The sequence below is a fragment of the Euleptes europaea genome, chromosome 16 (assembly GCF_029931775.1).
Source record: "Euleptes europaea isolate rEulEur1 chromosome 16, rEulEur1.hap1, whole genome shotgun sequence".
Taxonomy (NCBI): domain Eukaryota; kingdom Metazoa; phylum Chordata; class Lepidosauria; order Squamata; family Sphaerodactylidae; genus Euleptes; species Euleptes europaea.
The window spans coordinates 27,891,899-27,919,332 of NC_079327.1; the positions used below are offsets into that span (position 1 = coordinate 27,891,899).

Genomic DNA, 27,434 nt, shown 5'->3' on the forward strand with positions numbered 1-27,434 from the left:
ACCAAAGACGAAAACAGAGTTGCACTCACCTGTAACTGTTGTTCATCAAGTAGTCTGTGCAGGCACACATTCCCTCCCTCCTGCCCCCCTGTGAGCACTTGTCCTTTTATGTCTTAGAAATGCTTACTTGGTGGGCAGGATAAAGAACTGAGAGAAATGAGGCACCTCCCCGCATAGCGATTAAGGTGTCGAACTAGGATCTGGGAAACCCAGGTTCAAATCCCCACTCTGCCAATGAAACTTGCTGGGTGACTTTGGGCCAGTCACACACTCTCAGCCTTGAGGCTGGCAAGTATTTGGGTGGGAGACTTCCAAGGAACACCAGGGGCGTGGCATGGAGGCAGATAATGGCACACCACCTCTGAATGGTCTCTTGCCTTGAAAACCCGACCAGGGGTTGCCGTAAGTCAGCTGTGACTTGATGGGGGGTGGGGTGGGGAAAATGGTAATTGCTAGAGAAAGCAAGTTGTATGTAACAGTTTGCATCAAGGAAGTTATGAACTGGGAAGTCAGAGTTTATTGTGGTGGTAGTTGCTAGAGAAAGCAAGTTGTATGTAACAGTACGCATCAAGGAAGTTATGAACTGGGAAGTCAGAGTTCATTGTGGTGGTGATACTCAAATTACAGAAATCATATTTCCTTTGGCATGGAGAGAGATTAACTATCTCAGTGCCAGAACTTCATATTAAAATATTGTAGAAACAATGATATTTTATTGTGTCATTTCTGTCGCTACAGCTTTCTAACATGAACCAAAATTCTGTTCAATAACTTGTTAGCAGTGCATCATGATTATTACATATCAAGATACAATTAAAACATTTAAAAGGAATCAACACATTGAATGCACTAAGAAAATCACTTAAGAACTGTTCATTTGTCAGATGCTTATGCAGAATTATTGCCTTGCATGCACTTTTAAAGATGTATGCATATTGCTTTGGATAGTCCATAAGAATGAGGATTATTTGCAATGTTATCAAACCCACCATTTTGGTGTTAATTTAATAATCTCCAAACAGTTGTTCACACAACAGCGATGATATTAAAGGGGAGAAAATGAAATTACTCTCCTGACTTCTCACATTTTCTAAAAGGCTAGTTATGTAGAGCTTATTTTTACAGCAGGCAACTGGAATACTGGCTAATTATTAACTATTGTGAAAGCAACAAAAAATAGCTTTGTGGAAACTTCAGGGGTTATGCAATGAACACACATCTGCAAAGTGGACACTAGCAACCCATTTACCACCGGAATATAGCAATAAGCTTTTTTTTTAAAGTAACTTGTAAAAATGGAAGTGCATGCACATGAAAGAAAGCAACCTAAAGGTTGAGATAAAAGATTGAGATAATGTATGTTACATGTTTTCAATACTCTAAAATGTTTTTTTATAAGTGATGGTGATCAAAAGCATACAGTACACAATGAAAATAAGCTGTGAGTAAATATAGAATTAACTAGCCTGATGAGTGGATGTTAACTTTTCCCCACTCGTCTCCCCCATCCCTGGCTCACTCTCCTGTGCTGCAGGTTGGGATGTAAAATTTTCAGAGACTTTGAAGCTATGGGAAAATGAAAAATTGGGGAGAAACTGAAACACATGCAGCGCTCACTTTTTAAATCAAACCTAAACTTATTTTACTGCTGAAATTGTTCTGTTGAGGCATATTTATGAAAAGGTATAAATGTGTTGGTTTTCTTAAAGCAAAGATGCAAACACACTCAATACTTATTTACTTCATGTATACCCTGCCTCCCCAATGGGGGCCCAAAGTGGTGTACAACATTCTTGCCTCACAATCACCCTGTGAGGTAGATTAAGCTAAGAGTGTATTACTGGCCCAAGGTCACCCAGCAAGCTTCCATGGCAGAGTGCGAATTTGAATCTGGTGTCGGGATGTGACGTCACCCCATGGGTCAGGAATGACCCAGTGCTTGCACAGGGGACTACCTTTACCTTTTTTAATGCTACTTTAGGTCATGTTTTTACTAAAGATGGGGGGGGGGAAAGGTTGAACATAGAATGTACAAATTTTGTGGCAAACAATACGATTATTGTTATTAGGTGTTATTAAGAGACAGTATCATACAATAACAATAGGGGTAGCAATATATTTGAATATCAAGTTAATTTCACAACACAACTATTCAATCATGTATTACCATACTCATTGTAGCATATTAATTACCCAGAAGAGGGAAAACAGTTTATGACAATAGAAAACTGGCCAGTGGGTAGGGGTTGCCAACTGCCAGGTACTAGCTAGAGATCTCCTGCTATTGCAACTGATCTCCAGCTGATAGAGATCAGTTCACCTGGAGAAAATGGCCACTTTGGCAGTTGGACTCTAGGGCATTGAAGTCCCTCCCCTCCCCAAACCTCGCCCTCAGGCTCCGCCCTGAAAACCTCCTGCTGGTGGCAAAGAGGGACCTGGCAACCCTACCAATTGGCAACTCTATTTACAATGAATTTAGTACTATTATGCTTGGGGTTGCCATACCTGAGATCTTCCACTGGTGCCTGAAGCACCATTGGAAGAAATGGGGTGGGGATACACACTGAAATAGCACCAGCACAGTGGAGAAAATGTTGAATTCTGTAGGATTTGCAAAAATCATAGTTTTTTTGCTAATATTAGAATACTCTATGACATCACTTCTGGTTTTCACCAAAAGTATGTCAGCATGCCAACATGATGCTGCCGTGCCAGTCTCTGCCCCCTAAATGCTCCTGGGGGTTGCTGGCTGTGGCCTAACAACCCTACTTGGATCTGAACCTTGAGGGGAGGCCATGTCACTGACTCAGGGAGACTCACAATTAGGATACCTTTCACATGTGGAAACCTTCCAACCTTGGGTTACACTACTAAGCTAAGAGTAAATGCAGATTCCTCGATTATGTGCAGTAAAAGCCCGCGCTTTCACACATGCCAAATAATGCACTTTCAATGCACTTTGCAGCTGGATTTTACTGCGTGAAACAGCAAGATCTGCTTGCAAATAGTTGTTAAAGTGCATTGAAAGTATATTATTCAGCATGTGTGAATATTATTATTGGATCTTGTTTCAAACCAACCCCTTTGTAGCATTTGCCGCCGCCACTTTTCTGTTGCACGAATGAAAGCACCAGTTTTGAGATGTACACTCCAATGCATCTGATAAAGTGAGCTCTGAATCACGAACGTTTACGTGGGAATAAACTTGGCTAGTTTTGAATGTTACAATAGACTTGCATTTTTTACGTTATTTTATTATTACTGTATTTCTGTGTGTGAGTTAAGTGCCGTCAAGTCGCTTCCGACTTTCTCTTTTAACTTTCAGCAGTAGTCATTTCAAGTCTTCAATATTTTCTGCCAGTAACATAGGGGGTTACCGAACTTTGTATTCCCAGCAAGTTTGAAAATGGTACAAAAAACATCGCTTTAAAAGGTTTTTGGATACCACGGCTTATAAATGGTTGGAAGATGTCTTCACAGCTAAAGGGGCCAAAGTGTGAACAGTATTTTTTATAACGTTTTCAAACTCTTAATACATCGCTGGGAATATAAGTGCGGTAACCCCCGTAGTGTCATCGGCATATCTCAAATTGTTAATGTTCCTCCCTCCAATAAGAACATAAGAAAAGCCCTGCTGGATCAGACCAAGGTCCCTCAAGTCCAGCAGTCTGTTCACACAGTGGCCAACCAGGTGCCTCTAGGAAGCCCACAAACAAGACAACTGCAGCAGCACCATCCTGCCTGTGTTCCACAGCACCTAAGATAATAGGCATGCTCCACTGATCCTGGAGATAATAATAGGTATGCATCATGACTAGTATCCATTTTAACTAGTAGCCATGAACACCCCTTTCCTCCATGAACATGCCCACTCCCCTCTTAAAGCCTTCCAAGTTGGAAGCTGTCACCACATCCTGGGGCAGGGAGTTCCACAATTTATGCCTTGTGTGAATAAACACTTTTATCTGTTTTGAATCTCTCACCCTCAGTATTCTACTGTATGCACACACTTTTATTAAAATAAAAATAAAAATATTTATTTAAATAAAAATAAATTATTTTTAAATTTTTATTTATTTATTTAAATAAAATATATAAATTAAATAATATAAAATATATAATTATAAAAATATAATTTTATAAAATAAAAATATATTTTATAAAAATATAAAACAATATAAAACAATATAAAAATAAAAATATTTATTTAAATAAAAATAAATTATTTTTAAATTTTTATTTATTTATTTAAATAAAATATATAAATTAAATAATATAAAATATATAATTATAAAAATATAATTTTATAAAATAAAAATATATTTTATAAAAATATAAAATAATATAAAACAATATTTAAATAAAAAATATTTAAATAAAAATATTTTTATTTGAATTTATTTAAATAAATAAAATATATAAATTAAATAATATAAAATATATAATTATAAAAATATAATTTTATAAAATAATATAAAATATATAAATCAAATAAATATAAATAAAAAAATAAACGCCTCCCACGTTTCCACCCCCGGGCGGCTGACAAAACAAAAAAAGCCTACAGATTACAAATGAGCGCTTCTCAAGACTGTAAGGGGGGCGGGGCGGAGAACAGCTGCACGGGAACTGAACTTCGACGCAGAGGCGACGGGAAGGGCAGGACCTCCGCGCGCCTTTCGCCCCCTCGGCGTTCCCGCCGCTTCTCGCGAGACGTCCGGCAACCGCTACCCGGCCGGGGTTTCCCTCAACGTTCTGAGCTGGTTTGTTTTCCTCTCTCTCTCCCCCCCTCCCCTTTCGCGCGAGCGGGGCCCTTTCGATCAGGTGACACGGAGGTAGCGTTTAAAAAAAAGAGGAGGAGGGGCTTGGGAGGAGGATTGACGTCTTTCGGTCACGTGACGGCGCCTACTGGTGTTCTCCGAGGCGGCGGAGGCGTCTTGGCTGTCGAGGCTCGGGAGTTCGGCTGCGCGCGCGCCCACCCCACCCCCCCCTCTCTTGCTCGGCTTAATCGTCCTGTCATGGCGGCTCGGAGCGGCCGGGGGTTGCTGCTGCTGACGGCTGTGTTGCTGGGTGAGTTGAGGGTCGGGGAGGGGGGAGGGTTACGCGGGGAAGGGCCCGGGCAGCTGGGAGGAACGGCCCGGGTGGGTGCGCGCTCGCACTTCCTTCTTAGGCCGCTCCCCGTTGCCCTGCCTGGGCCCTTGTGACGCGCCCGGTGCTCCCCCTTCTCACTCACCTGGGCTCTGTACTTTCCTCACCCCCCCCAAAAAAAAATCACTCTCTGAACACCAACCTTGCCCAGAGTCCCTCTCCGAGGCTTCAATTTTCTTACACCCCCCCCCCTTGGAAGCAAGCCCCATTGGGCGCAGCGGGGCTTACTTGCTGAGTAGGCGCACTCAGGCCATTTACGCACGGGAGGTTTTTGGCCTTGGATTTGCTGCTCTACAGATGCACGTTTCCCCCCCACCACCACCACCACCATCCGTTCTCATCATCATAAACCTTTAATGGCATAAAAATTATTACAATTGTTACAAAAAGGGATCACAAAACATAAAACCGGTGAAATAAAACAAAGGACAATATAATCAAATGTCACAGCTTGCAAGTTTTTGCACTTTCATCACCTCCACTAGAAAATTGGCAACACCCTCAGTAATTGGTTTTTGTGGGTTATCCGGGCTGTGTAACTGTGGTCTTGGTATTTTACACAGCCCGGATAACCCACAAGAACCAGTGAACTCTGACCGTGAAAGCCTTCGACAATACCCTCAGTAAACTCCGGTACTGAATCATTCAATAAAAATTGACGTTTTACTTTATTAGACAGGTGTAACCAAGTTTTTAACCATTTCCCACGGGATGTTTTGTATAGAGAACAGTCCAACAGTATGTGTTCAATTGTATCCAGGGAGTTGGAACCACAGGGACAAGTCCGTTCCTGTATTGGGATTGGGTGGTACCTTCCATACAGCATCCTTGATGGAAAGGCATTGACCCTTATATTCACTGTACTCCGGCATACCTCATTTTATTCATCATCATCATAAACCTTTAATGGCATAAAAATTATTACAATTGTTACAAAAAGGGATCATAACATTAAACCAGTGAAATAAAACGAACAATATAATCAAATATCAGAGCTTGCAAGTTTTTGCACTTTCATCACATCCACTAGAAAATTGGCAACACCCTCAGTAATCTCCGGTACTGAATCATTCAATTAAAATTGACGTTTTACTTTATTAGACGGGTGATGTTTTGAATGTAACCAAGTTTTTAACCATTTTCCACGGGATGTTTTGTATAGAGAACAGTCCAACAGTATGTGTTCAATTGTATCCAGGGAGTTGGAACCACAGGGACAAATGCGTTCCTGTATTGGGATTGGGTGGTACCTTCCATACAGCATCCTTGATAGAAAGGCATTGACCTATCCGTTCTCAAAACTCAAAAATTTGCTTCTCTCTAGATGCACGTTTCCCCCCATCCAAGTCCCCAAAACTAAAAAAATAAGCCCCCCGTACAGAGTTTTGAGAATTCAAACAGGGAAAATGTGCATCTAGGGAGCGGCAAATCCAGGGCAAAACCTCGTGCATGAATGGCTGAAGTCTTCTGCTCCCGAGTTAGAGAAGAGTCTTCCAAGGGAGATGGGGTCGGCCTCTCCTCCACCGCCTCTAACTATCTGGGCTCCGGCTGGCTTGCCTTGCGCGTGCATAACCCAGCATGGGGAGAAAGGCCTTTGCCTCCCTTGGGAACGGTGGGCGAGGAGGGAGCCGAACCTGACTCCTGGGGCAGCCCTTCTGCCCTGGGCTGGCTGCTGCGCCTGTGTGGGAGGCAGTAGGCCGTTTCGATAAGGTCTTCTCTTCTGCCTGCCCTGCAGCTGGGAATAATATCCTCGACTCTGTGCTCTCGTTGAGATAGCAGCACCCTCTCCTTCCCCCTGTTACTCGATACCTTCGGTATACAGTGCAGCTGTTAACAATAAAGAGTGTCTGTTAGAAATTTCGAGAGTGTGGCTCTCCCTTGCTTCCCTTATGGCAGGGGTTCTCAACAAGGAGGGGATTTTAGGGTTGGGGGAATTTGGACCACTATTCAGCAAAGTGTGATGTCCTGTAGATTATGTAAAATCTGTAAAATTGTAGGGTTTTTTTTTTAATCTTGGGAAAGGGAGAATTATATTCTGAACAATGGTGAAAGAGGGGAATGGAGCAAAAAAGGTTGAGAACCACTGCCTTATAGCTTAGTGCCCATGTAACTATTTATGTATATAGTAGGAAATTCTGCTCTATTCTCTCTCCCCCCCCCCCCCCCCCGTTTGCTTACTCACTACAATTTGGAACTTTCTCTCCAAAGCCTTGTGGTTGTTTTTCTCTGGAGCTAGGCTGAAAAAACAAGGAAGTGACTGACTGCTTTTTCTTTCGCTTTCCCTGTTTTTGCTGTAACAGAGGATTTGTTTCCTTTGTAGTTCTGTTGCAGGCTCTTATGTAAGCTGTGCACCCCAGGATGTGGGCAGCTCCCTAGCCTAAACCTTTAGGCCTGGTTTCAGTCTTGTCTGTGCGGTATTTATTGGCCTCTTTTCAAAATAGCAGGTTCTTGAATGCAGCGTGCCCTGACTGAATACAGTGTTTCCTGGCAACTCTGGAAACAACTCCTCTGAACATTTGTTAGTACGTATTTGCTTCATAGCAGCTACAGGTGTGAATAAATAAAGTAGCCTAGGTTATTGAATTGGAAGCCTTGTGTGTGGCAATTATTTAAGTTGGTGGTGGAAAGTGCCGTCAAGTCACAGCTGACTTATGGCAACCCTGTAGGGCTTTCAAGGCAAGAGATGTTCACAGGAGAGTTCTGAGAGAATTGTGAGTGGCACAAGGTTACCCAGCAGGTTTCATGTGGATGAGTGGGAATTGAACCCGGTTCTCCAGATGAAAGTTACTAAACAGTTAAATAAGGAAGTGCCCATGTCTTACCTGATAATTCCCAGATAACTGTTTAGCACAAAAAAGCTCTGTTTTTTTCTTAGTTGTTGTATAGATCTTGAGTATTGAGAGGGAACTTTTTACCTGCCACAGGATCAATCCCTTGAGCAAATGGCACTCAAGCTGCAATGTCCAAAACTCTGATTCTCATCTTTCTCCATCTTCCCCAGTGCTTCTCTTATGTTTGTGAGTGCTGTATGTGCCTATGGCTGTTACCTCACTAGGTATTCCCAGCGATGTATCAGGAGTTTGGAAATGTTATAAAAAACATCACTTTAAAAGGGTTTTTGGATACTACGGCTTATAAATGGTTGGAAGACATCTTCACAGCTAAAGGGGCCAAACTAAGTGCAAACAGTATTTTTTTAACAGTTTCAAACTCTTAATACATTGGTGGGAATACATAGAAAGTGTGAACAGTATTTTTTATAACATTTCCAAACTCTTAATACATCGCTGGGAATACCTAGTGCGGTAACAGCCTAAGTAAATGTCCAGGTGTTAGGTCTCCGGTTCAGTCCCCAGCACCTCCAGTTAAAGGATCAGGTAGTAGGTAATGTGAGAGATCTCTGCCTAACACCCTGGAGCTGCTGCTAGTCTGAGTAGACAACACTAATCTTGATGGACCAGTGGTATGATCCAGTATAAGGCGTTCATGTGTTTGTAGTTCAGAGTTGTAGTTACTCTACACTGACTTAGGCTGTTACCGCACTAGGTATTTCCAGCCATGTATTAAGAGTTTGAAACTGTTATAAAAAATACTGTTCGCACTTAGTTTGGCCCCTTTAGCTGTGAAGACGTCTTCCAACCATTTTTTAGCCGTAGTATCCAAAAACCCTTTTAAAGTGATGTTTTTTATAACATTTCCAAACTTTTGATACATCGCTGGGAATACCTAGTGCGGTAACAGCCTTAATCTGGGCTGATAAAGATCTTCATCTGGTTATTCTACAATTACTGACCTGTCAGTTTGTTTCCTGACTCAACTGTGGATGCTTCGGATACCGATTTGCTTCTCCCCAGAAGAATTTGCCTTCTTCAAGGTGGAAGAAAATCCTGCAAGGTCATTAGAGGTCAACCTTGCCAGTTAAGCTGTAGTATTTGTGTCTTTCGCAAACAAAGCAAGGGTGTGTTATCTTTGAAAAGCCATAGCTGAGGTGAATCCAGGAGTAGTTTGGTTAACAATGTTATTCTGTTGAAACATAGATTAGGAAGATTCAAGGACAGAACATGGTGAGGTAAGGCCAGCTCTATGCTAAGTATTTCTTACTTTATTCCTGCCTATAATTGGCCAAGATGGAGTCTCCTTTTTTCAGTCCTGCTAATTTATCAACCTGAATATTGCATAGAAATGCATTTGACGCTGGACTTCATTCTGGCTGTAGTACTTGCTTCTATTAGAAATCTCATTTCGTTTTGTCTATATGATACTTAAGTTTCTTCCTGTGCTTCTGTACCCAAATGAAAGAAGCCTGGCTCTTAACGGGCAGCATGGCCTTTTCAGTAGCATTATTGCTTCTCAAACAGAAGTCCCATAAACTTTAATCTTGCACTTATTTTGTACTATCCTGGCAAATACTGTGCCAGTGTGGTGCTCTTATTTGGCATATTTAGTAGTACCCATTAAATATAGTTCCTCTGACCACTTTCTGTTGAAGAGCTCTCAACCTCAGTTCTTGTACAGTGGAAAAGTACAGGGAGCCCACTTATTAGTAGCAGACAATTGTTTCATTTTACTGGCTTTCTGGGATCACCAAAATTGGTATTATTCCTAAATCTGATTTAGCTGGCCCATTTTCAAAGCATGCCCTGAATATTCTGGTTGCAGAATCAGAAAGGCAACTTGTAAGAAGCTAACCCACTGTGTTTTTGTCTTATTTCTTCATAAAGATAGTGCCCAAGTTCTAACATCTGAGTAATATTTACAAGGCCAATAAGCAACCAAAAGTTTTGATAAACATAGAATTACAGCGCAAAAAAAACCCACCTTAGTGAAATTATTTTTTCTTACAAACAACTTGTTGTATATGTGTATACTTTCCATAAAGAAATAAGCCAAATGTTAGACAAACAAAGGCAAACTCTGATACATAAATTGTAGTTCTTGTGACAACAAAGCTTGGAATGTGTTTATTAACAGTCAAGTAAACAGCTGGAAAAGTCTGTGCACAAGACTAATGTGGGAGCATAGTAACAAGTTCATTTTTCTTAATACAAGTCAGTAGTTTAGGTGTTACATAAGAATATATAGATGGGATATATTGTGAGTTAATGTTCAAATGATAATTTTTTCCTGGTTGTATCAAATGTTCCTAGCCTAGCAGGCAGAAATGCCAACGTGAAGTTTTCAGGGCTTGAAACAGCAGCACTGTGATTTTGGATAATATGGTTAATTGGTTGTCTGTACACATATTTTAAAGCAGATGGTCTGACTTGGTAAATCACTACACAGCATGAAGCCAGGGTACCCCAAGAGTCACTATCTGTATTTTGCTGCCTTCAGCTTGTGATTATGTGTTGATTGTATTGTTTTATTGTGATTGTTGGAATCTGCCTCAGACGTATTTTATCCTTTGACTAGTAGTAGTTCTCTAGGCTTTTGGGCCAAAAAAAGGCCTTCCCTGAGATTTTTTTTTGTTTAACTGGAGAAGCTGGGGATTAAACCTGGGACCTTCTGCTTGCAATGGGCTTTGGCACTGATCCCTGATGGATTCCTTGTAGGTAGGTTATACTCTGATTCTGGCCATCTTGTCCTAAAGAAAAGTGTATATTTGGAGAAGGAAGCATAAATATCAATGTTGTCATTAGCGGGGTGTGGGGGCGGCGGCAGAACAGTATTTAGAAGATTGTAACTGGATAACTAATTGGCTAGAACTAAGGAATTATATTTGTGTAAGAGTCAAAACTTGGAGGCTGTAAATAATGTCACTGAGGTAATAAGAGAAACCGTAGCCCTTCAGAGTCCTGATATGAAGGGTGTGTAGGCTTTTCCCTCTGAGGTGGGGTTGCTAAGAAGCATGTTTTTCTTTGTCTGGCATAGGAAACTATAGATGTTTCTTGTACTGTAAAATTATGAGCATATATTAGTTTAGGTCCAGGAAATACTGTCTTCAGAGGATTCAATATCAAATCAGAATTTCTAGCAGTGATATTATTGCTGCAAAAATACAAGGTAGTACATTACTTTCCGACATTATTTTATCACACTGTTTATGAATCAGTGGCCTCTACTCTCTTGCTAGAGGACTAATTTACAAGGGCAAAATCTCAGGAATGTAGTGGTAAGTTTGAGAAAAGTAAGGAATGAATGTTCTTTAGATGATAAAAATGGATATGTCTTTAATTACCCATAGTCATGGGGAAACAAATATGGAAGCTGCTTAGCATAAATGCTGGGTTCAGTTTAATTTTCCAGATCATTTCAGAAAATCTGAAGCATGGACCACCCCCACACCCCTTGTTGTTAATGGATGCCTTACAGATGACTTTCCACTGAATTTTACTTGGGTGCTAGTGTAGCTTCTGTTTAACCATGGACCAGAATTGGCAGCTCAGGAAGAGCTGACCCAACATGAAATTTTGGCTGAAGCAGCTGTTTGGCAGGAAGTTGCAATGCATTCCTTGTGTGTGGCTTTCCTAGTCATGGAGTCCTCAGTTCTAGGATGCATAATTAAATAATGTTCTTGACTCTCAGCCTAGCCTGGCAGTGATCTATTACTTGGTGGGAAGTGCAATTCCTAATGTGATCTGTTTTGTCCTGTAGCTGATCTTCACTCAGATCCACAAACTGACTGGGCTGGGTAATCAAGTTGTTTACAGTTTTGTCAGTCCAAAAGTAAAAGCCAAGAGCACAATCCATGTAATGCCTTTATTAGGACTAACCCAATGATACATGTGTGCCAGCTTTTGAGTTCAGCAGAGCTCTTCCATCAGACCATATATTACAAAATAAAAAGGGGGAAAGCAGATTTTTCAGGACCTTGTTCTTCAGCCCCCTGGCCTGCAGCAATCTCAAAACGGATGCTGGCCTGACAGTGTGTTAAAAACCATCGCCTGAAAAATCTGCTTTTGCCTTTTTAAATTTTGTAATATCTGGCTTAATGGAGAGTTCTAGTGAAATCAAAAAGCTTGCACACTTATGTTGGTCCTTAGGTTGGTCCTAAAAAGCTATTACAATGGATTGTGTTCTGGGTAGCCAACCGTTATTTTCCGCTAGCCATCTGTGAAGACCAATCCCACCATAATATTTGTTGTAATAAGAGAATTCCTAGATTAATCAGACCTTATCAGAATTATGGTCCTGCTGTATGTGGTGGTAGTAGTTTAAACAAGAGTTACAAAAGAATAATGAGGCTGTAAAAGATAAATCATTGTGTATGCCTCAGTTTATTAAATATCTACCTGAAAAACAACAAGCAGCAATACCATGTGTTAATCCTATACTTCATATACAATCCTCATACAATGAATATTGGAAAACAAGTATGGATACCATGACACTGAAATGTGGGGTGCACAGGTCTACCAGTTCAGTTATATAAAACTGTACATTTCTCAAGTTTGGCATGCTGGAAAGGTTTCAAGTTTCAAGTCAGAAGGCTGATCTTTTTATATTAAAAAGTAGCTACTGTTCATATGTTATGACAGTCCATGGCTTGTTGCATTTGAACCTTTCGCTTGTTAGCGCCTGTAGCGTTCATTAAGCTTGTTCCAAGTTCAGATTTATGTCTTAAAGGTAAGCTATATGTTAGCAATTCAAAGTTCTGTATCAGTGTTCTTCCAGCCTGTTGGAATATGCTGGGTAAAGGGTCAGATTCTGATAAAAGAACACGATCTGGTTGCAGTAAAAACTGTCATTCACATAACGGTTTATAGCCAGTCTTCATGTCAAACAGAGGCAAGCAAAACCCTGCAGTGGACTTTGTCCCCATCTCTGCACAAGAAGTTATGTCAACATGCTCTTACAATGGTCTTGAATAGCTGCCACTAGCTGGTTCCTGTCCTGGATAGCTCCAGGCTAGCCAGATTTCTGAAGCTAAGCAGGGTCAGTCCTGGTTAGTACTTGGATGGGAGACCTCCAAGGAATACCAAAGGTATGACGTGGAGCCAGACAATTGGCAAACCAACTCTGAGCGTCTCTTGCCTTGAAAACCCAATCAGGGGTTGCTATAAGTCAGCTGTGACTTGACAGCAAAACCGGGTGGATAAAAATCAGTGGGTTTTTTTAAATAACAAAAAATTGATTTTTAAAATTGGAATTTTTAATAAAACGCTTTTTGAGGAAAAATCTAAGTAAAGACAGTTTTCTATTTAAGATACATTATAGTCCAAGAGTTATTCATCACGAAATAAGGACTAGTTTTTAATTATGTAGCATGAGGCTATATATTGATGCAATACGTACTTTTTGGTAAATGAATTCCATTAATCTATTTACAATGTCATGCTCTTCCAGAAGTTTCTGTAAGATTATTTTGGGCAATTTTCTATCTAGGAGATATTGTCACAGATGCTTGGTTTTGCAGTTCTGAAAACTGATAATTTATGTCTGCAGAGATAACATGCCTCTTCTTCACAGCAAAAATGTTATAAAATAAACGTACAGAGTTGAGAAAGACCTTAATCCCATTGCTCTTTTGCAAATAATCTTTGTTCAAAGAATCAACCCAAATACTACTGCAACTGTATGAGACCCTGCCATCCAAATGTTACTATTTCTGTTACTATTTTCAACTTATTTTTTCCCTACCTCTCATGTGGAAAAAAGTTAAAAACTTGCTATAATAGCATAGGGTGCAGCAGTTAGCAGAATGCTTTCTCTAGTATTGGTTATTTGCATTTCTACTTGTAAAAAACAAAAGCATTCATCCTTTTCATAAATTTACAAAGTAGTACCATTTATGTGCTAAGTTGTTGCTGATTATTTATAAAATTTTAAGAAGTCTGTGCCACCTCTCCAGAGTGCCTGCTTGAGGAGATTTGTAAAAAAAAGAAAAGTAAAAAAGAACATTATAAAAAAGTTACATATTTCTTATCAATCTTTAAACTGCTTAGCAACATAAAATGTAAGTGTTGCAGGTATTCCAGGGTTTCCCAAATGGCTGAAGCAGGGTTTTCCTGTGGCTTCAGAGTTTGTACATCTCTAGACTCCCCCCCCCCTCGAATTCCTTGGTTTGGAATAACCCTGGCAGTGTAGAACCATGAATCAGAGGAGGGGCACGTGCAAGGTTTTTTTTTGGGTGGGGGGAGAGTGCCCATTAATGTTTTGGTATCTGCCTCTCATGGTGGTTCAACCCCAGCCTAATTTTTAAAACCCAGAGGCTAGAAAAATAAATATTCCTTTTATACTCTTGATGGTTTTTTAAAAAATAAATATTCCTTTTATACTCTTGATGGTTTTTTTAAATAACAAAAAATTGATTTTTAAAATTGGAATTTTTAATAAAACGCTTTTTGAGGAAAAATCTAAGTAAAGACAGTTTTCTATTTAAGATACATTATAGTCCAAGAGTTATTCATCACGCATTGATAAAACCTTACTAAATTATTAGCTCCTGCAGGTGGTAATCTGGAGAGCTGCTTTTGCCAGCAGCATGTACTGTAACTAAAAAGGTAAAGGTCCCCTGTGCAAGCACCAGGTCATTCCTGACCCATGGGGTGACATCACATCCCGACGTTTACTAGGCAGACTTTGTTTGCGGGGTGGTATTCTAGTGCCTTCCCCAGTCATCTTCCCTTTACCCCCAGCAAGCTGGGTACTCATTTGACCGACCTCGGAAGGATGGAAGGCTGAGTCAACCTTGAGCCGGCTACCTGAAACCAACTTCCATTGGGATCGAACTCAAGTTGTGAGCAGAGCTTGGACTGCAGTACTGCAGCTTAGGTGTCAGAATATTGGGCCACAAAAAAATTATCTTGCTTATTCTGCCTTTTCTAGCAAAAGTATTTCTGCGGTACAAAGATTTCAGTGTGATATATTTGTGTTCATATGATGACTTTTAGCAAGCATGTTTGAAAGCTTTGTAATGTGGTGCCCTGATACTCTACTACCATGCTATCTAGAGGTCCCGGTATGAATAATGGGAAGTACCGAAGGAAGCATTTAGCGTACAAAAAGATTAGAATCTGGTTGATCTGTGTGAACTGGTCAGTCTTATCTTAGTCTCATGGTTGCATAGAGTAATCCTTTTGGGCATTGTTCTTGTACAAACAGAAGAATAAATAAATGTGGCAGACACTAAAATACTGCAAGGTTATAACCAGGCCTTGATATGTTTGTATAATATGTTAAAAGCACAACTGGTTACTGAATAGTGCAGCCTTTCTAAAGGCGCTTTGTATTCTACTCCCAAAGATGTCTTCTGTGTTACATTTTTCTTTGCAGCTCTACTTGATGCACTACTTGTTCTCTGTTTACAGGATTTTTACAAGCATCTTCAACATTTGAGGTTACCGAAGATGGAAAGATCTGCATACTAGCCAATTTCTCTGTACAATTCACAGTGGACTATAACAACACAAAGAGTCAAAAACAGGTGAGAGAGACTATTGAAGTTCAAGTGAACGCTGCCACCCACTTGCCAAGTCTTCTAACCGCTAAGTCATTTTGGCAAGGCTAAAACTAGCATGATGTTGGGGTTGGTTCCAGAGTAGCCATGAGTAGAGCTTTTTTCTTGTGGAAGGGATTTCAGCCACTTGTCATCTGGCAGCCCTCTGTGCCCCCCCCCAACCAGTACTGGGGGTGAGGGGACATACGGCTTGCAGTACAGGGGTCTTAAGCAGAAGGAGGGTAGTAGAAAACCCCCTGCTACCAGGATCTTTTGTGTAAGGTGTGAATTACGATTTGTGCCAGTTCCTTCTTCCCAATACAGCCACCTGTACCACACCCCAGTAATTCCAGTGTGTGAACAAGCTGTAGGAAGAGATGACGGGTCCCTTGTATGAACTCCGCTCGCGATAGTCTGGATCCAAGTCACTGTTGGAGCGGAAGCTGTTTTGCTCACACTTTGGGTTGCCGCATCGGCAACGTTGGGTATGTGCTTGGCTACTGCCGTGTGACATGAAGCTTCAGCCAGAGCTAGCTCTGAATCAGGTGCTTAACTGTGGGCTGTGTGGGTGAGTCTTGCACAAAATTTAGATGTGTACCTCTAACATGGAACGTACGGTTTGATTGGCCCCAAAGCTTGGTGTGACTAGAGCACTTTGGGTATCCTGCTGAACCGAATCAGTGCAGTTGATACCTCGGGAGTGTCTGTTTGCCAGCTAGATGTTTTTGTCACACCAGTGTGGATTTAATGATGTTCAGTCAGATGCAGACTACTGCAAAATCAGTTGCTGGCTATGCTATATTTAGTTATAAATAAAACTACTCCCTTGCCCAAGGCTTGGGGTAAGTAATGGTGCCATAAAATAAACAGTGGTTTAAACTGTTCCAGCCCTGCTTAATGAGCCACCAGATGTCCCTTTTGCTTGAAAAAGATGTTTTACAGTTTTAAGGGAAGAGGAAAGCTTGAATAGCTGCCAGGGCCATCATCTCACGGTGCTGTTAACTCCACCTTTGCAGTTCTTATGTCTGACGAGCCTTGTCACTCAGTAACTACTGCCTGGTGTAAAGCGTACCTGTCTGGTTCAGGAACAGACTCGGAAAGCCAGTACAATGTGCTTTGAATGGATTCACCACAGCCCAGGTTGGGTCATGATATACGTGAGGCAGATTTAACATTTAGGGGGAGCTAAACTTTCCCTGAAAACTGCCTGAAACTTTTCTGGCAGATGTTAGTATTTGTTATAATCACATAAAGCCCCCCCCCCCCAAAGTAAAAATATATATGGTGGGGGGAAGAAGGTTTCAAAACTTAGCCATGCTGTGCCTTAAGTCCTTGCCTTTATTGTAGCAACTTGATTGTAATATCAATCTACCACCGTCATGTCTACTCTGGCCTAAAGAGAATCATGTTGGCTTGCCATTTGAGGCATATTTTAGAGTAATGTGCTTAATGAGGGAAAGGTAGTCCCCTGTGCAAGCACCGGGTCATTCCTGACCCATGGGGTGACGTCACATCCCGATGTTTACTAGACAGACTTTGTTTACGGGGTGGTTTGCCAGTGCCTTCCCCAGTCGTTCACACTTTACCCCCAGCAAGCTGGGTACTCATTTTACCGACCTCGGAAGGATGGAAGGCTGAGTCAACCCTGAGCCGGCTACCTGAAACCGACTTTCGTTGGGATCAAACTCTGTTTGTGAGCGATCTAGCTCTTACCTTGGGTCTTGGAGGGCGACACATAACCCTACTTTTGAAACCTAACTGTGTCACTCGAAGACTTGGATTAGCCTTAACTAAAGAAATGGTTGATTATTACACTTGTATCCTACTATTGCTTTATGGAGTGACCTTCTTGTAGGCTGACCATACTTACTGTTTGAATGGGACGGTCCTGTTTTTATCATATTTCCTGGCTGTCCCATCTTTTTAATTAAAATGTCAATTTTGTGCCGTTTTGCACCTCATTACACTTTTAACATTTGTTTCCTTCAGTTCTGACATTTCTTATTCTGCATGCAGGCATGGCTGGGTAAATTCTCATAGAAAATGTGCTCTGATTGAGTTACACTAATATTACATAAGCCCCATTTCGTTTTTGCCATCCCAATGTCCTGTTTTTGTCTCAAGAAAATATGGTCAGCCTACCTACTTGGGATTTTCAGGCGTCAACTACTCAAGGCTTGCTTACCTTTAATGACTCAACGGTATCATGTCCTTCAACCATTCTCTAGTTTCTCCAGGATACCAGTCTCTTCTTACCTTGTCAGTCTACCTTGTTAAACTTAACTGCCTGATTATTTTAGAGCAGCTGTGCTCACTGAAGGTATTAAGACAAATGGATGTATTAAGACAAGTATAAGCAGGTTCACAGTAGATTTTGTTGCAGAAAGTAAATGAGTGACTCACTCCTACCTTTCAGTCCTAAAGCTAGCAAGGAATGTTTTTTTTTCCTGAAGTAATGAGAAGGAAGGATCTTTGTTCTTTCCTCATACCCATCTTAAGCTATGCGGTGGTTGCAAATTATGACCTCACAGCCACGACAAGTGGAGGAAGACAATTTTTAGGTTTTCCTTAGGTCAGGATTAAGAGGCTTTTAGATATGATCTGAAACAGTGTTTGCAAATTAGAAACATAGATCGCTTCTGAAATACCGTAGCTTGAGGCGTTCCGCTAGTTATACGGACCATCACTGGTCCTGTCAGAAGAGCAGGGACCATGCTATTGTGTTGGGAGCAGCTTCAAGTCAAGTAGATGAGGTAGCACTCACTTCACTGATCTTGGGGAGGTATGATACAAGTAGAATGGTGGCACCCCTGTTCCATCATACAATTTTTATTGACCATGTCAGATAGACCACACTGAGAGTGCAGCTGGTGGGTAGAGTATCAGAAGACCTTTTCCAACCTAATGCTGATGTGGCTACCTCTGAGCAAAGCGTACTAACTTAGGATAATCATGGCATCTTAAGCTCCTTTGAGGAATTGAGAGGAAAGGTATGCTGTGTTCCAGTCAAAAGCCCTGGTGGTTCTGAGCAGTTCTTTGCAGGCGTACATGGAGTGCAAGGAAATCCAAACGTGACAGTTAAAAAGGAATTGTGCTCTAGCTAAATTATCTTATCTTCTTTATTATTATAATTATTAAATTTATTGTTAACAACATTACATCAAGATGATAAAAGAATAAGGAAAGAAAGGGAAAAATAAAAATTACAAACACAGACAAAAAATACTTCTGTTCTCATTTGTATCAAATGTAATTTCTTAATTAGATTTATAACTTGTTCTCTGGCTACATGTAAGAATAATTGTAAAATTATTCTTACGACTAAAAATCAAACTTCTTTCTATCATGCCCACGTACTTATTCTTCTAATCTTCAAACCCACACATAATTCGTTTTTCTCCGTATTAACGCAAAAAAGTCAATAAATGGTTTCCAATTTTCTGCAAACTTAGATAAGTTATTTACTCTAATCTTATCTTCTAAACCCAATGCTCTGAAAATACTTTGGCAAGGGGAACCATAGGTAAACTTTCCGTAAAGATGCATAGTGAAGGGCATTTTTAAGGCCAAAGAAGATAACACGATAAATTGACACATACCAGTGCCTGACTAGAAAGGACTTGGAGGTTGTGGGAAGGGAAGGGCACAAAGCACAGCTGTATGTTTCGTCTCATATTGGCAACAGTTCTGACGGAATATAACTGTCTTTTAATATCTCATTTAGAACGCCAGCATTGAGCTTCCAGATAATGCTACAGTACTGCGTAGTAACAGCAGCTGCGGTGGCAAAGACAAAAGCCCAATACTTGCAATTGGATTCGGCAAAGGACACTCATTACACTTGGAGTTTGGTAAGAGTGGAGGTTTCTACAATGTCACAAGCCTGACGTTCAAATACAACCTGTCAGACACCACCATTTTCCGTGACCCAACAGAAAAAGGTGAGTCGTGTTTGACCTATTAATATGAGGCTGGGATAATGGCATATGGTCAGCTTGTGTGAGGTTCTGTGAAGTCTCCCTAACGGTTTACACAACTGCAAACTTTTTCTGCTTTAGGAATGAAAGAAGCAACTTCAGATCCCGATATTCACGCAGGCTTGAATACTTCGTACACATGTGTTCACAGCCACAGGCTAAAGATGGCAAATGTGACTGTTCTTTTCACGAATGTTAAACTTGAAGCGTACCTTGCAAGTAACAACTTCAGTCATGATCGTAAGTCTTTATCCTTAGACAGCATTTTGGGCAAGCAGAATCTTTGAATGGCATGTACTGCATCTAAGGGTGCAATTCATAATCCTAGCATTTGAGTGGACTGGGCCTCCCAGTGCCACTGCTGCTGTGATTGCTGCTTTTCTCTCTTTCAGATACACTCTGTAAGGAAGATCAAGTGCCCACGACTCCTTCCACCCCTACAACTACCCCTACAACTACTACTCAGGCGCCGCCCACACCCTCTAAAAAACCAGATAAGGGACAATACAATGTGACTGGTCACAGTGGTACCTGTTTGTTTGCTTCAATGGGTCTGCAACTGAATGTTACTTACAGTACAAAAAATAAGGTATAGTTTACTAAATATCCCCAGTCCTTTGTAGAACTAATGAACCACAGAACATGCTAGTGGTTTTTTTATTTAAAAATCTCCCAACTCACACACACACCCCCCGCCTCTGATAAGTGCCTTACATGAAAGAGAGATCCTGATTAATGGTGCAAAATAAATTTGGGGCTCAGAGCCGCATTGCTAATTAGTCCTAAGCATGGCTGAATTGTAAAGGCAGAGGCTTGTTGCTTTGCTAACTTCAGTTTCCATAGCCTGTACAACAGCCGATTTGGACTTTAAACTTAGAGTGCAATCCCGTGTCAGAGTACTTCCCATGTATCCAGTCACTGCCCATCTAAGTATGCTGCTGCTTCTGGTCTAAGGTAACTGTCCCCTGTGCAAGCACCGCGTCATTCCTAACCCATGGGGTGATGTCACACCCCGACGTGGGGTGGTTTGCCGATGCCTTCCCCAGTCATCTTCCCTTTACCCCCAGCAAGCTGGGTACTCATTTTACTGACGATGGAAGGCTGAGTCAACCTTGAGCCGGCTACCTGAAACCAACTTCTGTCAGGATCGAACTCCAGTCGTGAGCAGAGCTTGGACTGCAGCGCCGCAGCTTACTACTTTGCGCCACGGGACTCCTACAGGAAGGAAATCTCAACATTCTGTCCCCATGTATAATGATGTGTATTTTTTTCTGTTTTGAAGACTAAATCAGATATATTGATGAATATTCCATTAAATACTACTTACAACGGGACCTGTAACAATGCCTCAGTTACGCTGAACTTGTTTCTTGAGAGAGCCATGCTTGGTTTCCGTTTTGTACAGGTAAGCATAAGTAGCGCAGCGCCTTGTGAAGACTTGGGTCGGATCCAAAAACAGTTCTTGTTTTAGCTCTTGCAATGAAATTGGGCTTTACTGGGGAATCCATGTGTGCTATAAGCTTTTTTTAAAAAATGTGAAAAGCTTGTATTGCCTACATGTAAGCATATTTGCATGCATAACTCTGTTTCTGCTAGTCACATAAAGAGGCAGGGAACCACGCAAGGTACAGAATCCTACTTGCTAGTCCCTAGAAATTCTTCTGGGCTCTTACTCCGATTTCAAATGTCACCAATATTTACACACTTTCATTTCTGTCTATGAGAGGCTAAAATGCCTGCTACAAACAGTAGAAAGAACAGTTTTGCTTGATTGCCCCTCTGCACTGCGCACACACACACACACCCGTGTGCATCCTATAACTCCATGGGTCACTTAGAGGGAAGGGGAACCTGAGCAGGGAAACCATTGTATGTATTGCCCTGGTTAAGTAGCTACTACCCAGACCCAAATGTGCTGGGCCGAACTGACAGATCTGCAGAATTGAAGCAGTCCTGCACTGGTAATGGAAATGTTTTGTTCGATTAAATCTCCATGTTACAAATCTACAGTGGATGAGCTAATAAACGCTTCTTTCTGTCGGGTCAAGTAATAATTGGAGGTGTGTGTGTAAAGTGTCAAGTCACAGCTGACTTCCGGCGAACCTGTAGGATTTTCAAGGCAAGAGACATTCCGAGGTGGTTTGGCATTGCCTGCCTCTGTGTGGGCAGAGAGAGTTCTGAGAGAACTGTGACTGGCCCAAGATCACCCAGCAGGCTTCATGTGTAGGAGTGGGGTATCAAACCTGGTTCTCCAGGTTAGAGCCCACTGCTCTTAACTACTGCACCACACTGGCTCTCTAATTGGTACCGCCCCCAATTAAGTTAGATGACACTGGTTAATGTAGAGGTGGCTGTCCTAGCAGATGCCAGATCGCTATCATAGTCATATGGCACTACTAAGGATATCTTGTGCTCAAACCTTTCTAGCCAGATGAAGATACAGAGTGAATGTTCAGGTGGGATCTGGGCTTCATGCTTGCAAAAGTGGGCAGGGGCTAGCTTTCAGTGAACAGCCATAGAGTTTTCATTTTCAGGTTGCAAAACTTATTTTTAAAGCAGGGGTGAGGAACCTCCGGCCCATGAACTGATTTTATCCGGCCCCCGGCCCGCCTGCTGAGGCTGGGAGCTCCACGGAGCTAGCTGTCGCTAGCCTGGTCCTCCTCTCGGCACTTCGGCTTTGCTTGGAGGCAGGAGTGCATGCCGGCCCCGAACCTTCCTCCCCCTCCCAGCTTGCTGTGTCTGTGTGGCGGGGCAACCCCCCAGCCACTCCCCCACGCCGTGGACTAACGCTGCTGGGGCGGCCGAGACTCGTGCTGCTGGGGCCTTGCTGGCTTGCACGCTGGCTGTGCCACCGGCTCGGTGGGCCCCTGTGAGTGTGGCCGGGTGCATATGTGTGTGGGGGGAAGCCGGGAAGGCTTCACCCTGATCGTGTGGCCGGGTGTGTGTGTGTGAGAGAGCGAGAGCCGGGAAGGCTTCTCTCTCTCCCTCTCTCTTCTTTCTTTCTTTCTTTCTTTCTTTCTTTCTTTCTTTCCTCTCTTTCCTCTCTTTCCTCTCTTTCCTCTCTTTCCTCTCTTTCCTCTCTTTCCTCTCTTTCCTCTCTTTCTTTCTTTCTTTCTTTCTTTCCTTCTTTCTTTCTTTCTTTCTTTCCTTCTTTCTTTCTTTCTTTCCTCTTTCTTTCTTTCTTTCTTTCCTCTCTTTCTTTCTTTCTTTCTTTCCTCTCTTTCTTTCTTTCTTTCCTCTCTTTCTTTCTTTCTTTCCTCTCTTTCTTTCTTTCTTTCCTCTCTTTCTTTCTTTCTTTCCTCTCTTTCTTTCTTTCTTTCCTCTCTTTCTTTCTTTCTTTCTTTCTTCTCTTTCTTTCTTTCTTCTCTTTCTTTCTTTCTTCTCTTTCTTTCTTTCCTCTCTTTCTTTCTTTCCTCTCTTTCTTTTCTATCTTTCCTCTCTTTCTTTTCTATCTTTCCTCTCTTTCTCTCTCTCTCTCTTTCTCTCTCTCTTTCTCTCTTTCTCTCTCTCTCTTTCTCTCTCTCTCTCTTTCTCTCTCTCTCTCTTTCTCTCTCTCTCTCTCTCTCTCTCTCTCTCTCCCCCTCCCTCCCTCTCTTCCCTTCCTTCCCTCCCTCCTTTCTTCCTTTTCTGCATAGCCTTTCCTAGGGTTGCCAACCTCCAGGTGGTGTCTGGAGACCTGGCAACCCTAGCCTCTCTTCTTCCCCCCCCCCCACGCTGGGAGATCTATGCCTGGTATGGCCCCCGAATGATGTTATAAATATGTAGATGGCCCTTGGAAGGAAAAAGGTTCCCCACCCCTGTTTTAAAGCCTGGAGCATGTGCTGTTACTGTGGGTGGGACCTCCCTTTTCCTCTTCAGGGCTTTATCCTTCCTGTATGGTTTCCTCTTAAGTTAAGAACTGTAGAATATTTTGATAGTGAAATGGTAGGCTTGTGGTACAAGTAAGGCAGCTTAAAAAAACACAACTGAGCTTAACAATTAAGTCTGACTTAACAATTTTCTTTTTAAGAATGCAAGTATTGACAAGTACTTTCTGCAAGGCATCAATATAATCATCTTTCTTCCTTCTGAAGCTGTAGGTAAGGATTTCTTTCTTTTTTTAACAAAGGGTAAAATTAACACTCAGAATGGTAGCTAATAGCTAAAGAAATGCAGATCTCTGCAAACTGCACAAGTTGGTTCTTAAGGCTTCCTGATTGATGCTCTCCTGTGAGGCTTACTGGTACTTCTTTCCTAGTGGGCCAGTGGCATCACCTTTTAAGTTTAGGCCACCCCTTCATCTGGTTTCTGCTGTGTGTAGAGCCCCCCAAGCCAGTGAAGCATCTGGCCTTACAATGATGTTGAATGAGCTATGTGTTAGAGTGTAGAACAGTCTAGCTTTCTGTAACAATCAAATTAATGTTGGAGATTCACTTCGGTTCTCTCTCCCCCCCCCCCCCCCCCCGGTCACCCAAACATAAAACTTGTGCCTCTAAACTGTCTGTACCTGTTTGAGCTAATAGGGTTTGGGTTTGTTTGTTTTTAATTTGTGCAGAATCAAAATATAATGTAACCAACAACAGCCTGAGTGAACTGAAAGCTACAGTTGGAAAATCTTTCAAGTGTATCGCAGAGGAGAATATCTGGGTCTCAGACAATGCTTCGGTCAACTTATTCGATGTTCAGCTTCAGGCTTTCAAGTTTGAAGGAGACAAATTTGGAGCAGGTGAGCTCTTTGAATACACACTAGAAACCCGTTTTGTTTTCATTATCTGAAGTAGTCGTGGTTAATGTGACAGGGTAGCTTGGTCGTAGCCTGTTGTGTTGATGTCGTGTTCAAGTTAAATCTCCATAAAGGTTCTATTTACACTTCAGTGAAGTAGAATGAGAACACTCAATGTTTTAAGGTAGCTGAAGACACTGTAAATATGATTCAGTCAACTCCTTGTCAAAAGAAGATTGCTGTTAACATTTATTTACAATTACAGGAGCACCTAAAATACCTGTATTGCTACCTTTAGTGAAGGCAGATTGTCAGTGAGTGCATTTTGTTTTAAAAAAAATCAAAATAAGGCTGATGAAGATATATAATACACAAGAGCTTTTGATCAGTGCTAATATTATCAAATCAGCATCCACACTTCTGAATAAAGCCCTTTTTCAATGGTTTTGCTGGGTTGTATGTTAAGGATCCCATTTTCAGACTGGCTGTGTCCCTGCCCTCTTCAGTCAGTGGACTCCTTGGTACATATCCTTTTGCATTTTCCTTATGTGTACCAACTTTGGCTAAAATGGATTATACCCTGTTTTAATAAATGGTCTGCGTTTTCTCGAGCAACTTTGGAGTAAGAGGCTCAGTTCTTTTTTTTGGAGGCTGCAGAGAAGAGTCGAAGGGAGGAGTTTTTAGAGAAGGGTCTTATTTAAGTTTTATGGTTTGATTGATCAAGACCTCGGTCTAAGAACAGGGGGAAAGAGAGAGGTACTTCTAAATAAAGAATTGCAGCGAAAACAGGCATGGTGACACTCCGAAAAATTTCTTATTAAATAAATACAGGGCCTAATTCAGTAATCAACCCCCTCCCCCTCTAAAGAATGATCTCCTTGCTTATGCAGAAACTGCAAGTATGCAGTCCGTTCCTTCTGCTCCTATTTGCTTAGTGTCTGACTTATGAGATTTCACTGGGCGGGAAAGGGATTTGGAGAATTGAAAATAGGCGAGTAGAGGGCATCTAAGTGGCCAGTAGAGTGTCTTTTCTAAGTGCGCATGAAGCTGTCTTACAGTCAGATCGCTGTCTCTCCAGGTTGGTGTTATCTACTATGGCACTGGCTCTCTGCAGGGTTTTCTCTCAGGTTTTTCACATCAGTTACTGCCTGACCCCTCCTTTTTTTGAAACTGGACCTTCTACATGCAAAGGAGATGCTCTGCCACAGGGCCATATAGTCCTCCTCGTAATGGCACCTTTTGTTCCAAATGTTTTGCCTGGTTGTCTGTAAAAAGGCAGTAATTGCCTTGCATGAATTTGATTTCACTAGGTAGGAAGGGATTGCAGAATTGAAAACAGGAGTATTGAAAAATTGTTGCAAAGTAGAATGGTGGTCACCCACGTGATCATCTTTTCATTTTGGCCTAATCTCTTGTTGCTTTTTTTGCTTTTGCATGCTAGCACAATCCAACTGTCTGACCGGGAGTGTCTTTTCTTTTCAGTGGAAGAGTGTCAGCTGGATGAAAACAACATGTTGATCCCCATCATAGTTGGTGCAGCTCTTGCTGGACTTGTCCTTATAGTATTGATTGCATATTTAATTGGCAGAAAACGTAGCCATGCTGGCTATCAAACAATTTAATGATTTGCACTTAATGAAACCAGTGTGGAAGAACAGCAGTTGCAAGAAGCAGAAACACCTTGTTTCTCCCCACCCCACCCAACCCAGATTATGAGGGAGCACAATCTCTTCCTTGCCAACTGCTTCTTGCAAGTGTCTGCTTTACTAAATGTGAAATCCATCTTGTGGCATTTAACTATGCACCAAGGATAACTTCTATAATTCTGTTTAATTTTGCTAATGGGTTAAATATTTATCCACCTAGAAACAGGCTGAAGTTTTAAGAATGCTCTTCTGAATTGGCATGGTTTTTAAATGTCAACTACTTAAAATGGGTGTGATGTAGTTAATTCACATTCATTCACTTAAATTCAGATTAATTCTATCTAACAAAGGGAAACTTCCACTTCCTGGTACTACCATCCTGTGCTGAATTTAGTCGCTGCACTTCCGCAGTTTAAATGTAATGACTGACCAATCAAACTTAAAATTATTCCCACTTTGTCTCTACCTGGGTATATGTCATTAATAAGCTTTAAATGCTAAGCCTGGTATATGCAAGGTGTGAAGGTAAATTGGCCAACTCCAAGATATTTTGATCTGTCAGCTTCATAGGAGCTGGCCCTTTTTTTACATAAAATGGGTGTTACTTTATTTTTTGTAAGTGAATTTCAGTCTCTTCTGTTGAAAGTTCAAAGATCCTCCTCCTGCACATGTGTACAGTAGACTTTCAATCTGCTAATTCTTGCTTTTGACCTTGGCTGGGATTGTACACTACAAGGATCAGTTATGGATGCATTGCCTGTAACAATGCTAATAAAGACTTTTTTCTGTACATGCTTTGTCCCTAGTCTCTTGAGTTAATACAAGGCTCTTTCACAACTACCTTTTTGGGAAGCTGAACCACTTCCTAACTCACCTTACACATAATTTGTATTGCTGCACTAAAACTTCGTTAAAATGTTTCAAGATACTTTCTACTCAACCTACAGGGCAACTTGTATACCTTTTTAAGTTTATAGGTAAGCTTCCCTTTAATTACTGTGCTTGACCTGTATGGATAGAAATGCTGAAAATCAGATGTTATTCATTATGTTAATCATAACAGAAAGACCTTTGACAGAAATTGGGCAGTGATACTATCTAAACAAGCATGGAGGTAGGTGCTAGTTTTTGTATGGAATTGTATGCAGATAACTTGCAGCTTACAGATTTCATTAACATTGGATTTGTGAGGTGGATGGTTCTTTATTTCTGCAGGAACCAGCCTTACTGAGTAGAGGTACACTGAGATTTATTTTGACAATCTCTATGCTACCTTTGCAGAGTCCTGCTTGAGGTAGCTTACAATTAAAAACCATAACATTAAAAAACCCTTAATTAACAACCAATTAGACATAAATAGAATTAAAGTGTTCATTGAACAAACAATTAAAAAGTTAAGATGCCCAATTAAAAGCTTGGTACCTGAAAGAAAGTGACATAGGTGCTCGGTATGTTCCAAAGGTGAGGTGCCACCACAAAAAAGGTCCTGTGTCTAGTTACCACCTGCCTCACCCCCGAAGGTCAGGGCACAGAGACCAGGGCTTGAGAGGTAAGTTGAATAGTACAGGCGATGGTCCTTTACA

General features: G+C 41.4%; 1 protein-coding gene across 1 annotated transcript; it reads left to right on the top strand.

The window, feature by feature from the left end:
* The first annotated feature begins 5,015 nt into the window (after positions 1 to 5,015).
* LAMP1 (lysosomal associated membrane protein 1) lies at positions 5,016 to 25,895 on the top strand. Its single transcript, XM_056861964.1, has 9 exons — positions 5,016 to 5,070; positions 15,399 to 15,514; positions 19,251 to 19,467; positions 19,585 to 19,743; positions 19,896 to 20,092; positions 20,786 to 20,908; positions 23,513 to 23,582; positions 24,038 to 24,208; positions 25,688 to 25,895. Exons 1-9 carry the CDS (start codon positions 5,019 to 5,021, stop codon positions 25,825 to 25,827), a joined length of 1,245 nt encoding a protein of 414 aa, XP_056717942.1. The 5' UTR covers positions 5,016 to 5,018; the 3' UTR covers positions 25,828 to 25,895.
* Positions 25,896 to 27,434: the final 1,539 nt, after the last annotated feature.